The 16,781-nt window shown below is 39.2% G+C and overlaps 1 protein-coding gene across 4 annotated transcripts in view; it reads right to left on the bottom strand.

The window, feature by feature from the left end:
• Positions 1-2,591: 2,591 nt before the first annotated feature.
• EML4 (EMAP like 4) overlaps positions 2,592-16,781 on the bottom strand; it is a 153,991-nt gene continuing 139,801 nt past the window's right edge. For all 4 annotated transcript variants that reach the window (XM_010337475.3, XM_003926779.3, XM_074396462.1 and 1 more), the window contains 4 exons: positions 8,179-8,266; positions 7,551-7,649; positions 4,871-5,001; positions 2,592-4,166 (listed from right to left, as the gene is read on the bottom strand). In XM_010337475.3, the coding sequence (XP_010335777.2) occupies positions 3,693-4,166; positions 4,871-5,001; positions 7,551-7,649; positions 8,179-8,266 (792 nt within the window). In that variant the 3' untranslated portion in view covers positions 2,592-3,692. The remainder of the gene's footprint in view (positions 4,167-4,870; positions 5,002-7,550; positions 7,650-8,178; positions 8,267-16,781) is intronic.

Below are 16,781 nucleotides of genomic sequence, written 5' to 3'. Positions count from 1 at the left end.
GCCTCCGGAGGGCTCCGCTAAAGAAAGTCAAATTCTACCCTTCCTTTCCATTTGATTAATTCTGAATAAGGGAAGCCCTTGTGCCTCCTAGGAAAGGTCACAAGATACATACCTATAGACCATCGTTTCTGTGGCTGCTGGAGTCTCCAGTTGTGGGCATCTTGGACAAAGGGACTTTTCCAGTGAGGCTGGTTTTCAGTGATGGTGGTACAGCTGTGCAGCGGACTTAGCCTACGCTCAGACTGAGACTGAGGCTACCACAGACCCTCTTGTTTCCCGGATCTCCTTCCCAAAGTCTGTGAATCTCTACCCTGGTCCTTTCCGTCTTTCTCCCTATGTCTGACGAATGTCTTTTCCTAGTGTAGTGGAAGAAGTACAAATTCTGACGTTCTAGAATATGGAGTCTCAGCATGGCCATGAGATCGAAATGAACATGGGCTGGTTACTACATCTCCCAGACTCACTCCCTCATTTTCAGCCACCTCCCTGTGTCTGAGCACCTGGGTGTTGGGCCCACAGTAGACACTCCTCCAGGGGCAGCTCTCGGTCCATATCCTGCCCATCTGCTCTTCAGCCTTCTTGGTCCTAAAAACATGTTTTTGTTCTGTATTTATAGCTTTAAGCTGGAAAACTGGTTCCTTCTAGAAGTTACAACACATCAATGTGCCCCAAATCTAATTCATCATTTCTCCATAGGTAAGTTTTGGACTTTTAAAGAAAAATCACGTTGTTCAGTGGGTTTGTTTTGGTGCCCACTAGCCATTCTGTCTCAGAATCAGTGAAAATGGAACTCCTGCCTAGCCCTCTCACGGTTTAGTATATGTAAGTGGCTGTGAATATTCAGTCACCAGGGATGAGTAAAGCAATAATGAAAACCTCATTTCTGGGGATTGTAAAACTGGGGAATGTTTGGAATACTATCATCAACCTATTCTTCATAAAGAAAAATTTATAGTGGCCAATTTGTGACTGTGGTTTACGGAAGATCTGTGTTACTAAGCAACATGGGAGAGATGGGAGAAAGTGACATGGCCTACTGAGTTCAAGTGCTTCACAGAGGCTAGCAGTGCGAGGCAGCCCAGTCGGATTGGTAACAAAGATCATCAGGATTATCCACTAGTAAACATTAGAGAGAGTGCTGACATGAAACAAATAAAAACGAAGCTGTCCCCATATTCAATGGGAACATAAATCAGAAGTAATTTCCTCTAACATTATGAGATGGAGTTTGTTACCACTAGAATGATTTTATCCACAGCAGCAGTAGTAGCTCACTGATAAATGTCTTCTGAATTGTCCTGCCTTCTGATAACTGGATAGTCAATGGATACTAGCAGTATAAATGAAGGAACAGTTAAGAGGCACTTAGAGGAAACATTTTGATTTTATTTTTTAATCTTCAAAATTTTCTGCCATGAGACAGGAATGCATGATAGCAATGGCTCAACATCTTCACATGAAACACTTGGATTCATTTCCATTCACAAGTTTTTCTAAAAACATCTACAATTTTATAACCCCGCCCACTTGCAACCATTATCACAGATTTAACTGACCATTAAACAGTAGTTGCCAGCATTAAATAGCTGGAACGCTTTCTGCGTATTAGTAGTGTCTTTTGAAACTACCACCCAAGAGTATCACAATTACAAATCTCATTGTACATGGCAACCCCAAAAGTGACTGATGTCCTCAAACTCCCTGCTGATCACTGAGAGCTGTATTCCCCAGGTACTTAAAGAAATGCTCTTGCTTCTCCAAGAATTGCTTGTTCATTTCAGTATATTTCTTGCAGGGAGTGGCACATGGTGATTTGATGATTTAGTCATCACTGCTAATAGGCAGATATATATGCCTGATACTGGCGTGCTCTGATAACTATGTACAGAACATACTGAAAAAAGATGGGTTGCTTGGAATCTCTCTTCTTTTGAAGAGAACCATTTTGAGGTTTTTTAACAGTTGTAAACAAAAGGAAAGATATACACAGACACCTATACACATAAAGATCTACACTGAGTATTTTCAACGTGGTGCGTATCTTCTTATCTAGAGATACACACAGTGTCTCCACTCACCCCTTCACACACACCCACACCCTTCCATACAGCGTGTGAATATAAATGTTGTAAATGTCCTTGGGAGTTCACTGGAGTTTTCATATTACCAAATGATGACGAAATACCTGATTTGTATTACTCCTGAGAAGGTATTAGAAGGGAATGACAGTTCTGATGCACTTTGGAATGGCACAATCGTGTAAACGCCTGCATACTTAAGACTTCTTAACTCATCCAAAGCTTCTAAACATGATTTGACCAAAAAAAAAAAGTATCAAAACAATGCAGCAAGTTTAAAAATCAAAACATTTTTATAATCAAAGTATAAACAAATATATAGGAAATATGCATTTGTCAGTAATTACTCTCAAAAGTAGGAAACATGTACTTAAAACCATAGCTAGCCAACAGAACTTAAAAAAAAACCTTTCCAATGCATACTAATGATAGCCACATTAGACTTACAAGACTTATAGCAATTCCACCAGAAAAATAATTGCTACATAGAAAGTCTGTTAAGTATGCTGTTGATTTAAAAAAAAAAAAAAAAAAAGCTGTGACTGTTATCCACACTTCAGTAAAAAAAAGAATTTGCAATTTGCTTAATCTTATCCCTCATATAATTTATATAAAAATTACAATAAACCAATAAATTTCAAGCACCAATTCAATCATCTAAACTTACTATACTTATATTTCTCCTATTATTGAGAGAACAAATTATGATGAAGGCTTAGGCTGAAATTAGCCGGGTGATTGTTACAGTTTAGTTTTAAAGGCATGTGGTTTTTTTCCTTCCATTCACTTCAATCTTAAACATTTGAGAATGTTTAGGCTAGTAAAGGACTCCTTGGAGGAATCCATTTCTGAGTATTGACGGTTTGAGTATACATTGACAGCTCTTTAACAAACCAATGCTCTCTTAGTTCTAGGATAAAACAGATTTGCACACAAGAAATTAAGGGACTGTTGCTCATCATGACTTAGAAAGGCAGCACCTCTATAGTAGACTAAGAGCACATCTGGGCATCCACCGGGAGTGTAGAAGATGGCATCGTTTTTAAAGAAGGCAACACCATTGCACTTGGCAAAACGGAAGTTTTTCTTAATTAAAAAGTGTCCATTACACATTTGGGGTGAGAGGATATCTCAATAAGAGTACCTTTTTTTTTTTTTTTTTTTTTTTTTTTCTGGTTTCTTTTGCTGGAGGAAAAAAAAAAATAGTAGTACAGTCTGAGCCAGTAGATGATAACAGTGTTTGTGATGCCTCTGGCTGTTCCTGAAGAAAACATGTTCAGGTAACAAGGGGGCTGATTCTCCAGATCAGTGCCACTGCTGTTCTTGTTTCCAGTACTTACATCACACCACTTACACATAGTAACTCGTGAGACAGCATTAATGTTTCAGTCTTCTAATATTCAGTTTGGTTAATTTTCAATAAACACCAAACTAAACCTTTAAGTTGGCTGTATTTGAGAGATTGAAGATAAGACTACTGAAGAAAACAAATCACATGGAAACCACAATCTCAATTAACAGTGATTCTCCCATCACTGCCCATCCTGTTATCTGAACTTTATCACAAAATCACATGCAGCTGAAGGAGAAGAGAGTCACACTGAAGCCAGGGTGTTAGGACAGGGGTGAAGCATCTTGCTGGTCCTCTGGAAGGGTGGCTTCGTTGTGCCCCTTGCTTATCTCGTTGGATGGCTCTTCATAAAGAGGCTCACCAAGGTCTCCGCTGCCCCCTGCACTCTCCTCCTCACTGTGGTCTTCACTCGGCTCCACAGTTTGTTCCAGGCTATTCTCCAGAAGTGTGGGAGAACTGCTTATTCTACTTTCCTCTTCAGCTGTCTCATTTAAGGGCTGAGAAGGAGGTGGTGTGGGAGTATTAGATTGGATGACACTTTCAGTGGAAGAGACGGGGGTTTTGGTTAGAGTAGTATCCGCTACAGTCTCATTCTGAGGCAAAGGTAACTTTTCCACAAGTTTCCACTGAATGATGCTCATGTCTTTTCCACCAGTTGATACGAGGTGACTGTCATTGTGAGTAAAACTGACATTGGTGACATGGCTGCTGTGGGCACTGTACTTGTGACTGGGAGCCTATATGAAATAAATCAGACAGGAAGATTAAACTCGTTCTTTACATGCCTGCTTCAGAAGTGGAGGTGACGACATAAGGTGGTAACTCAGCTTGTGAAATGGGAAATCCAATGTAAAGTTAGCAAATCTCACGAATAAGGCTAGCTGTATTTCCTTTTATTATCACTTTACATAGGAGAAACAAAACAGAATAACTGCACATCTCTGTATTTTCATACTATATGTTTAAAAAAATAGGTAAAAGTCTGTCTTTTCTAGATGTTGGTAGTACACTTGCCAGAGCTTAGTAACTATTCTTCTGAAATGGTTAGGGGAACACTTACTATGTTGGCAGGATTACAGGAGATTCAGGAAACAGTTCCATTAGTTTTATAACATTGATTATGTGTGCAACATATAAAATACTTTAAAATAGAAGAGATTTTAAATTGCCAACACATCAAAATAAAAAGCAACTGGACAATAAATAAAAAGGAATAAGACATCCTCAGTTCCATTTCCATGGCTCACTTCTCCTTAGCCTTAGGAAAGGGGAGAAGACCAGTACTGCCTGGCTGGCTGCTCACGGATGGCCCTTACCTCCTCTGTACACTGGAATATCATGGGGAGGGATCAGTAACCTACAAATGTTTTCCTGCCACTGATGCGAAGTCATCCCTGGACTGAAGGCCCTACAACATTAGTTTCTATTAAAGTGAGTTTACCTTTGCTTTGGAGCAGGGATACTGAAACAGATGGACTTTACAAAAGTCATCGGCAACAGCTATCACTTTTCTATTGTGGGATCGCACCAGTGCATTGATATCTGTCCCATCAGATCCTTCTGGCCAGACACCTTTGATACGGAAACACAGGGATACAGAAAAATTAGCTTAAGAAGTATAACTGTGATGCTACGTTTATTTTATCTTAGACTCCGATTAGCTTTTATCTATGTTCAGACTCTTAGCTGTTAACATTTCCTTTACAAATTTTTCAGTGGCTCACACTGTTCTTCAAATGAAGTCCTGTCCGAAATCTAATAAAAAACCAAAATAGCCCCAAAATGGAAAACTTAAAGACTCAATGGTACTCAACAGTAACCAGCAGGTGGTGCTAATAATTTATTTTACATTCAGCTTCACTTACACCTCAGCAATAAGCCCTTTTTAAAGTTTCTGGATGGAGGGAATCAGTTACTTGTATAGACAAGGTTGAAAAAGCCGTAACACCAAGTCTTCAAACTGGACTCTAGGTTTTCTTTCAGGCAGGTACCTCCAAGAAAACCTCAGAGAGATTCTTTCTTATAGAAAGCATAGGCCATCCACTAGTTTAGCATGCTATTCCATACAGTCTTCCTGGAAAGATTATGTCCAAAGATAAGACAGGCCAAATTTAATTATTCTGAATCATTATGCGGCACTAATGATCACGCTCAACATAATTTTCACAAACCTATTAGGCTAGATTAAAACTATGGAACATTTAAGGGTTGAGATGTTACTCTAGAGAACAAACATGTTTTTGGTAAATTTGCTAAAAACAGGTCAAAACACTTTAAAATTCATATCTCTTAATAATTTAATAAATATTGTCTCATTAAAACAGCCACAGAAGCTACCAGCTAGGGGTCACCGCTTCATTTTCACCTAGAAGAATGAAATTGTTTATGGGCAGAATTTTGTTTTTAATTTCTTCCTGGCCTATTAGGCTTCTCTGTCTTGACAGCACTTGTGTTGAGAACAATCACCTATAATGGATTATTTTTCTAAGGCACATAGCAATAAAGAAACGTTCAGATCTGTAATCAGGCTGGGGAACACAATTTTCAGAAGGCAGAGATATGAAAATATTAATTTTTGTGTACTGCTTTAGGTACTGGTGCCACATCCATATCCAGGATTTTAACTACCTGAGCATAACATTTCTTTTTAATTCTTTGCAAATAACGCTTTGTTATTTTAACTCTTCTATCTTCTAACCCTTTCAGAAGGATCCCCCAAATACTGAGGAAGGCTTAGAAAACAGTCATAGAGGTCAGGACATTTCTAGAAATGTCCAAAATGTCAGATTAGGAAGAAGCCCCATGCTGTCATCTTTATATAATTCTACTAAAAATGCCTTTGTATTTCAACAGGTGGTGTCGGGACAGCTAGACATCCACATGCAAAAGGAGTACAGTAATACACACTGGCAAGGACAGAGAGAAACCGGAACCTTTGTACACAGCTGGTGGGAATGTAAATGGAGTCACTGTGGAAAAGTCTGGCAGTTGCTCAAAAGAATAAACATACAGTTACCATTTGACCCAGCAATTCTACTCCTAGGTAAATACCCAAGAGAAATGAAAATAAGTCTACACAAAAACCTGCACATGACTGTTCACGGCAGTATTATTCATAACAGCTGTAAAGTAGAAACAACCCAAGTGTCCATCAACTGACAAATGAATTAACAAAATGTGTTCTTATCAATACAATGGGATATTACTCAGCCATACGAAGAGTGAGGTAACATGGATAAACCTGGAAAACGTTATGCTAGATCAAAAGCTACTCTCAATGGATCACATATTGTATGACTCCCCTTATAGAAACTATACAGAACAGGCAAATCAGTAACATAGATTAGGGGTCACTGGGGGGTAGGGTAGATAAGAGAGATGGGGTAACTGTTAACGCGTATGGGGTTTCTCTGTGGGGTAATGAAAATGTTCTAAAATTAGACTTTGATGGTCACACGACTAAGTATACAAAAAACCACGGGATTTTATACTTTATGAGATGGAGTCTTGCTCGGCTGGCTAAGATGGAGTGCAGCGGCACAGTCTCGGCTCACTGCAACCTCCCCCTCCCAGGTTCAAGTGATTCTCCTGCCTCAGCCTCCCAACTAGCTGGGATTACAGGCACCTGCCACCACACCCGGCTAATTGTCGTATTTTAGTTGAGTCAGGGTTTGACCATGTTGGCCAAGCTGGTCTCAAACTCCTGACCTCAGGTGATCTGCCCGCCCATTCTCCCAAAGTTCTGGGATTACAGGTGTGAGCAACCACACCTGGCCTGAATTTTATACTTTAAATAGGTGAATTGTATGGTATGTATCTCAAACTATTTAAAAATGCCTTTACAAATTTACTGACTTAATTTTCACTTAAAGAAAAATGGGAAGGTAATCTGTACTACTATGTATATTCCTCATCTTTCATATTGAGGACCAAAAGTGCTAGATTCTGCAGAATACAAATCCCATGTTGGTTCAATCCTAACACATTTAATTTCTCTGAGGCTGACAGTGATAAAACTAAAGAAGGCACAGACTGTTTTTCATTTATAAATTAAAGCAAGTAAATATTATATATGAAAACCCCCACAAACTACCTCTTTACATCAGGTGTCATGTCCTTACCAAAGACTTGAAATCCTAGCACACAGGTATATGTCGTCCAATCAATGTCCTTACAATCCGATCGATTCCTGATTAGTTTGCAGCCATTTGGAATGTCCCCTTTAAATTTAGAAACAGGAAGTATAATCATAGTGCTTGTGTACAAATGTATTTGAAAGTGCATCTTGATTCAAACTAGCCACGTTTACTTGTATTTATAATCCATACACTGAAAAACATTAAGACACATTTAAAAAGGAAAAGAAAGTGTTTTACTTTAACAGGGTTTATAAAACTACAAACCATGGAAGTTTTTTTTTTCTCTAAAAAGCATAAATGCCCATTCATTATATTCCTCCCTGCCTCCAGTAGCAGTTAAATGAAAAACCAGAGGAGCATCAATCTGACAGAGTAATTTCTTATTACTACATGTGCCTTCAGTTCTCCACTATTAAATTCACTCATTACTCTTGGAGAAGTGAACCACATTTGAGATTCTCATTACTTTAGCTCAGCGTAGCATATGCTTTATCAGGTTAAAGGGGTTGACAAGTATTCTCTGCACAATTCAAATTCCATGCAGCCTGTTCATTAGCGCCCCTGACAGACACATCTCAGCCCATATACATGTATGATCAATCATACTTACAGTACAGTATTTCATAGTCTCCCGAGTTAGACATTATGTACTTGTTGTCTGGAGACCAGTCAAGGTGTGTGATGTAGCTGGAATGTCCCTAGAAAATAACAGATAAATTATTAGAAAGCATTTAGAGTTCTGAGTGATAAACAGTTTAACAGCTAGCCAATACTGTTTTCTGAATACACATTTGTTGGAATTCCTAAAGGAAAGGGAGCTGTGTTACACCCTCTAGAACTGAGCAGGCTCACAGCAAGTCCTCAGTTTTTTTTAACTCTATCTTGTTGGGAGCCAAACACGGAGGTATGTGATGATACCAGTGATACATGAAGAGTTCTGGCAGGAATTTGAAACTTGTGGGATCTCACCACAAGGGAGACATGAAGCACTTGAAACCTGGGAGAACTTTCTGGCCTCTCTCTCTAGATAACAGAAACTAGTATCTACTACCTGTGTTAGACACTTGGAAGAAAGACAGTCTTTTAAACTTGAATCTTAGACACTGTGAAACATACCACACTCTCTGGCCTTATTTTATGTCACTGGTGTCCCCATTAGAGTGACTCCATTTTTGAGAATGAAGTGTTAGTCACAGGTTCTGCATAAGGAATAAAGTATTCCTGGGTTACTTCTTAACTATCCATGGTACAACTCAGAAGCTGAGGAATACGGCACCCATATGGTCTATGGAGGTATCCTAGAAAAACTATCTCCAAAGGATGTTCTGGGGGGAAAGTCACCCAGTACTGCGTAAGAACAGTAGTATTCAATATAAGCCAGGCATGGCAACCCACGCCTGTAGTCCCAGCTACTCAGGAGGCTGAAGCAGAAGAATTGCTTGAACCTGGGAGGCAGAGGTTGCAGTGAGCCGAGATCACGCCACTGCACTCCAGCCTGGGCAACAGATCGAGACCCTGTCTCAAAAAAACCAAAACAAAACAAAAACACGTTTGTTAAGCAGGAAACAATGATCTTTTTCTGCTTAGGTTTTATTAACACTGTGGGAATTAAAACAAAAAAACCGACTAAACACTGATTTTTGTTGGCTTCATGTATAAGCACTTAATTATTGCCCATAAACTATTTCAGATAAATTACACAGATCTTAAGGGTCACCAAGGCTGATGGAGTCTTGAATTCACTTTTACCTCCTACAGTCTGTGGTGAAACACATTTAATTTCTATTGTGCTTTTTCAATTACTTTTTTTTTTTTTTTTGGATACAGGGTCTCACTCAGTTGCTCAGGCTGGAGTGCAGTGGTGCTATCAGGATTCACTGCAGTCTTGACCTCCCCAGGCTCAGGTGATCTTCCCACTTCTCAGCTTCCTGGATAACTGGGACTACAGGGACATGCCATCACTTCCAGTTAATTTTTGTATTTTCTGCAGAGGCAAGGTTTTACCACATTGCCCAGGTTGGTCTCCAACTCCTGGGTTCAAGTGATCCTCCAGCCTCAGCCTCCCAAAGTGCTGGGACTACTGGCATGAGCCACTGTATCTATCTAATTACTAGCTTTCTGGTCACATGGTTTCATTATTTTTATTTTGAGACAAAGCCTCTGTGTGTGGTGGCAGAATCTCAGCTCACTACAACCTCCACCTCCTGGGTTCAAATGACTCTTATGCCTCAGCCTCCTGAGTAGCTGGGATTACAGGTGTGCACCACCATCCCAGCTATTTTTTTCTATTTTTAGTAGAGATGGGGTTTCACTGTGTTGGTCAGGCTGGTCTCGAACTCTTGGCCTCAAGTGATCTGCCCACCTCAGCCTCCCAAAGTGCTGGGATTACTGGTGTAAGCCACCACACCTGGCCTTATTTTATTTTTTCACATATTCTTTTCTTCTTCTAAGATTTTATTTTTATTTTTGAGACAGTGTCTCACTCTGTCGCCCAGGCTGGAATGCAGTAGCATGATCTTGGCTCACTGCAACCTCCACCTCCTGGGTTCAAGTAATCCTCCCACGTAGCTGGGACTACTGTGGCATGTACCACCATGCCCTGATAATTTTTTTTTTTTTTTTTTTTTTTTTTGGTAGAGACAGGGTTTCACCACGTTAGCCAGGCTGGTCTCGAATTCCTGACCTCAAGTGATCTACCAGCCACAGCCTCCCAAAGTGCTGGGATTACACTGTGCCCAGCCAAGATTTTATTTTTTAAGTTAATGCAATTTAAGTCAACAAATTCAAATTCAGATGTACCTTAGGGATAGTTTTAAATGACTTACATAAGAACAATGACTCTATTTTAGTACCCTTTTGAAGTCTACCAATGTGTCCCAAAACCTTTCTGGAATCATAATCTCCACCATAATGCTGTATGTGAAATATGTATCTATCTATCACTGTATATGTATTTTTTTTGAGGCGGAGTTTCACTCTTGTTGCCCAAGCTGGAGTGCAATGGCACAATCTTAGCTCACGGCAACCTCCGCCTCCCAGGTTCAAGCAGTTCTCCTGCCTCAGCCTCCTGAGTAGGTAGGATTACAGGTACGCACCACCACACCCAGCTAATTTTTATATTTTTAGTAGAGAGTGGGTTTCACCATGTTGACCAGGATGGTCTCAATCTCTTGAGCTCGTGATCTTCCCACCTCAGCCTCCCAAAGTGCTGGGATTACAGGCATGAGCCACTGCGCCTGGCTGGAAATACATATATTTAAACAAATTTAAATTATATGAATCTGTGAAGTGAAATCACTTTCTGAAATCACTAAAGATTATGCAGTATATTGGAAAACAGGTTGGGAATCTCTTGCTAGGCATACAGGAGACCTACTAACTTAAGAAATCAATTTGCAGAGGCAGTAAGATGCACATGGATGTTGGATATTTTCTGAGTAAGGCAGAGTTCATACATCCTTTTCATAGTGCACATAAGCCTGATGAGCCTGATGCCTGGCTCTGATGTCTGAGGAAGCCATGCTTCTGAAATAAAACTTGCTACGTGGGTGAAGATTTAACCAGATTGGCCATGGCAAAGTACAGGCCTCTGAGAAATTCACCCTGCAGTAATAGTACTTAAAACTACTATCTGCATCTTTGTGCAAAGCTTTCAATAGCATTAGAGGAGCATCAAAAGATGCTTTTCTGTTCGTAGTCTATCTGCATATTATGTATATACACATAATATTTATATAAATCATATCTGTGTTGGACACAGAATGTTTTCAGAAGGTAAGTCAACATAAAGTATTCTCAAAAAGGACTCCTGAGTAGCTTAAGTCCCCAAATTTAGAAAAGATCTTAGGAAAGTTATTAACTCATATTTAGAAAGTGAGTATTTTCCGCCTGGCATTGATTCCAATAAATAAGCAAAGGAAAGATGAAATGCAGCTGTTGGAGTCTACATTACCCTCCCCACATACCACCTCAGTGTCCTTGCTCTACCCAACTCACAGGCTAATGCAGAGTATATTCATAGCTTAGAAAAACAGCCTCAAACTTGACTCCATGGGCACAAACACAGGAGCAAATTCTAGTACATCTCCTTGAAAACAAAGTATTCTAAGCTGGCCCTTTCATTATTGTCATTAAGTAGCCATATGGCGTTACCACAAAAATAATCGCAAGTGACAGAGTGGAAGAATATGGCTATGAAGAAAAAATTCAGAAATATTTGAGTTAAATCTTGGTCAACTGCATGATGATTACCACCTGAATTAGTGGTTTGCAACTGATTTAAAATTACCTGGGGAGTTACAAAAAACCAAGCTCTTGATTTAGGATCTAACTTTTGTCCATCTAGAGCTACGCTGTTCAGTGGAACTTTCTGCAGTGATAAAAAATGTTCTGTATCTGTGCAGTCCAAAGCAGTAGCAACAGTCTTTCATGGTTTCTAAGTACCTAAAGTGTTGCTGCACTCAGGGAACCGAATTGCATTTAATGTTATCAACAAAGTTGTGGTAGAGAAGTCTGATTTGAAATACCCCTTTTATTACTTAGTAAACTTCCACAAAAACATAAATCTGTTTCTGGATGCTTTTCTGTTCCGTTAGTCTATCTGCAGGTTCCCAACCGTGATAGTTCTGTGATATGTGGAAAATTTCAGATGAACTAGAACTATTTTATCAATCCCATAAATATGCTGAAAATCTAAATAAGATTGTATAGAATTTAGACAACAGTTTGTAGAAAACATATCTTTGTTAGTTTTTTTTTTTTTTAATCTAGAAACATGCTGTATTTCTAGATAAAGGCACATCTGTAATCCCAGTACTTTGGGAGGCCAAGGCAGGCAGATCACGAGGTCAGGAGACTGAGACCATCCTGGCAATATGGTGAAACCCCATCTCTACTAAAAATACAAAAATTAGCTGGGCGTGGTGGCACGTGCCTGTAATCCCAGCTACTTGGGTGGCTGAGGCAGGAGAATCGCTTGAACCATGGAGTTGGAGGTTGCAGTGACCCGAGATCGCACCACTGCACCCCAGCCTGATGACAGAGTGAAACTCTGTCTCAAAAAAAAAAAAACATGCTATGTCTAAATCTTTCAGATTTTAGTTATATCTTTCAGCAGTGTTTCGCACAGCTTCCTGTGCCTTTGTTGCTATTTTTATTCTCAAAGCATCCAGTTTTTGTTGCTATTGTGAATGCATTTTTTCCCCATGACACTTTTGATATGCTTTTGCTGGTTTGAGGAAAAGTGGTCTTTACCTAGTTACTAGCGTGTAGTCTGCTAGTTGCCTCCAATGCACATTATCCCTTTTCTGTACAGTGCCCAGCTAAAACACTGTATTTCCCAGCACTTTTGAAGCTAGGGGTGGAAGTCATTGTGTGGGTCTTCCAGGAAAACTCTGAGAACTGACTTAGTGGAAGGAGTGCCCTTTTGTCCCTTGCTCTATTGGAATTAGGATGGATGGCTGGAGTTCCAGCAGCATGTTACGATGTTGAGAATGGAAGCAACATAATAGTAAGATGGCTTAGAAAGAAAGGATCCCAAGTTCATGATGGCCTCTTTTAAATGAGACCGTATCCCTAATGTGTTTAAGTGAATAGGTACTACACATAATTCTTAACTGTTACAGCGATACTGAATTCTATTACCTTACTGAAATCCTGCATTACGTTGAGGATTTATTTTCTTGGTGATTTCTAGGTAGATAAAGTGTTTATTCTTTTTTTTTCTCTTTTTGATGTGTATTTCCGATTAACAAAATCCTGGCGAAAAGCAAACTTATTTTTACCAGCACTTCTTGCCTACTCGAACAGATTTTGTCATGCTTTTCAGAGTATCACTGCAACTTCAATATACTATGTCTCCTGGGCTAAGATCTTTGAGTAAACCAGTGTTAAAAGGTACACAGGAATTTAGTCAAGCAGAAAGCCATTATGTTGACACTCAGGTACATAATAAAATAATCTTAATTCCACTGAAAATTGAATAGAAACTTTTTTTTTTTTTTGAGATGAGTCTCATTCTGTCACCCGGACTGTAGTGCAATGGCACAACCTCAGCCCAATGCAACCTCCACCTCCTGGGTTCAAGCAATTCTTCTGTCTCAACCTCATGAGTAGCTGAGATTATAGCTACCATGTCTGGCTAATTTTTTTTTTTTTTGTATTTTTAGTAGAGACAGTTTCATCATGTTGGTCAGGCTGGTCTCAAACTCCTGACCTCAAGATCTGCCTGCTTTGGCCTCCTGAAGTGCTGAGATTACAGGTGTGAGACACTTAGCCCAGCTGAATAGAAACTTTAGGTCAATCAGGACACTTAAAATCTTTCAAGGAAAATACACAAAGCTTATAATTGTAAAATTATTTTTCAACTTTAATAGATTACTGTTAAATGCTGAAAAATAGCTGTAGGTACAACCCAGGCTCATTTAATCATGGAAAATAATGCTGCTAATAATACCTAATATTTACAGAGTACCTTGCATATATCATCACAGCTAAATCTCAGAGCAACCTTAAGGAGGATGTCCACTTAGTAGGTGAGAAGGTTAGAATGCATAGACAAAGGAACTTTTCTGAAGCTACGTAACAAATAATTGTTGTAGCCAGGGTTCAAAACTAGGTCAGATGATTCTGGAGCAAATTAAGCACAGCATTTAAAAAAAAAAACCAAAAAACAGACAGGGTCTTTGTTAGTTGCCCAGGCTGGTCTTGAAATCCTGGCATCTCAAAGTGCTGAGATTACAGGTGTGAGTCACCTCACCTGGCTTAAGCATAGCATTTAAGTCATGCTTGTTTTTTACTCATTAAGAGTTAGAATGTTTACTTGTACTGCACCTATTTTTGTCCTGTTTCTGAAGTGACAGAGACTGTGCAACATTAAAAGTAAATGCAAGCATTTGAAATAAGAAAAAGGAAGTGACAGGGTATGTGAAAAAAGATGAAGCCAAAAGTGCTCTTGTCTAGGCTCTTCTTGCATAAGTTGAGGTTTTTCAGGTTTCTAAGGTTTGATCAGACATCAAATTTTGACCTAAGTCTTCATCATCCTTGGAGACTAGTTTACTCATATGTTTAAACTGTGAGGTAACTGGATTCATCAAGATTAGCTTGATCACAGAGGTTAGAACACAAAACAAAGGTAAGTGACAAAAGAGCTTTTGGTACAGTTGCCTTACTTTCCTATTCATCAAATAAAGGCAGCAACTCGATAATCTTCTATCCTTTATAAATGAGAATGATTCAAAATATAAATTGTATAGTCCTTTTGTGATCAGACTTAATATTTTAAAAGAACACACAGGAGGAATACAGGATAAATTGCCAAATTTCCAGTTATCTGAAGTTTTTTGAAATGCCAAAATTTTAAGCACATCAACTTCAGAAAGATTGTAAAAGGTATTTAGTGACAGTAGAAAATGGAAATAAGTTTTAATAACTGCAAGAGTAAAGTTCTGTGAGTTTACGGAAACCCCAGTGGATATCTTCTAGTTTGGAAGCTCTGAAAATTAAACTTCAGAATTAACATAACATAAATCTAAGCAGAAAGAGGCAGAAAAGAATCATAATGACTCTAAGGTTGGCAAGCCTAGAGTATAAGCTGATTATAGGTATGAATCTATCCAAAGAACCACACGAATTGGCACTAGTGTGGTCAGCAATGACAAAAGAGTCACAGAGACAAATGTGTCCTATGTTCAGGGTAGAGAGACCTGAGCTGAGATCAGTTCCAGTGGCCATCACTGCTCTACTGTGGATGCAAGCACCGGCTTTGCTCACTTTCTGATTCTACTTTGGCTTCATATGTACTTTCCCTAAAGGGAAGGAATGCATTGGCTGGAAGACGCTCATGTCCTGTCCCCTTGGCATTTATGTATTTTATGAATAAACTAGCATTCTTTTCTTTTTTCTTTTTCTTTTTTTTTTTTTTGAGTCAGGGTCTGGCTGTGACACCCAGGCTAGAGTGCAGTGGCATCAACATGGCTCACTGCAACCTTGACCTCCGTAGCTCAAGTGATCCTATTTCAGCATTCTGCGTAGCTAGGACTATAGTGCATGCCACCACACCCAGCTTACGTGTGTGTGTGTGTGTGTGTGTGTGTGTGTGTAAAGACAGAGTCTCATTATGTTGTTGCCCAGGCTGGATGTGAACTCACGGGCTCAAGTGATCTCCCTCTTCAGCCTCCCCAAGTGCTGGGATTATGGGATTACAGGCATGTGCTACCATGCCTGGCCTAAACAAGCATTCTGATTAAAAGATGCTTTCCTGAGGCTTGCTTAGGGAGACAACTTGGTTGGCCAGGGAAAACTAGGATTTAGTGTCCTTACCTGTTATAGTTCCTATTGTTAATTGACATTTTACAAAGCAGCTTTCGAAAACTTGGTTGATGTAAGTCCGTATCTCTAAAATGAATCTTGTCTTGTTTCTTAGCTTAGGAAATTGAGAGCAAGGCCCTGGACTAATGATGTCATCATTTATTAAGGGACCCATGCATCACCTAGCTGCCCTGTACAGAGAAGTGCTGTTTCACATCTTTGGGTACCAGCCATCTTTTCAACTGACATTTTTACATAAAGAGCTACTGTGAAAAGGGGCTCCAAATGCATATAACTTAAAATTTGTTGGACTGTAAGTTATAAGATTTATTATTTTTATTAGAGATATTTATAATTTATAGACATTTAATTAGAGATATCATAGTTTATTAGAGACACTTCCTAAAGCTCTAAGCCTACTGTTCTTCTGCCGCTGTAATAGTCACCTAAATGTTGAGTAACAGAAAAATTATTAGAAATAGAATATAGTATTTGAATTTGGAACTCTGAGAGTAGTTCTAGTTGTTAGATTTTAAGAAGACCTCATCTTTACAACAATGTGAAAGTAGGAACTATTATAAACTCCAATTTTAAGATAATAAAATTAAGACTCAAAAAAGTTAGCTTGCCTAAAGTCACAAACTAGTAACCAGCAGAGATAGCATTAACCCAGTTTTGCCTGTCCTATATAACAGCAGACAACAGATAAAAGCAAGGGGCTGACTTTAATACCAGCTGGTAGAAACAGGTAGCAAGAACTGACAGCTAGAAGCAAAGCGTGAAACAGAAGGTAATTAGGAACACAGAATAGCTGAACCTTTCATTACAACCCCAAACAGCACTGTAAACTTTAACAGTTCCTACGGTTATCTTCAAATAATACTTTCTTCAAACGCAATACTTTCT

The sequence above is a fragment of the Saimiri boliviensis genome, chromosome 1 (genome assembly GCF_048565385.1).
Source record: "Saimiri boliviensis isolate mSaiBol1 chromosome 1, mSaiBol1.pri, whole genome shotgun sequence".
NCBI lineage: Eukaryota > Metazoa > Chordata > Mammalia > Primates > Cebidae > Saimiri > Saimiri boliviensis.
The sequence above is the reverse complement of the archived record's forward strand: the minus strand, read 5'-3'. Positions and strand labels throughout refer to the sequence as shown.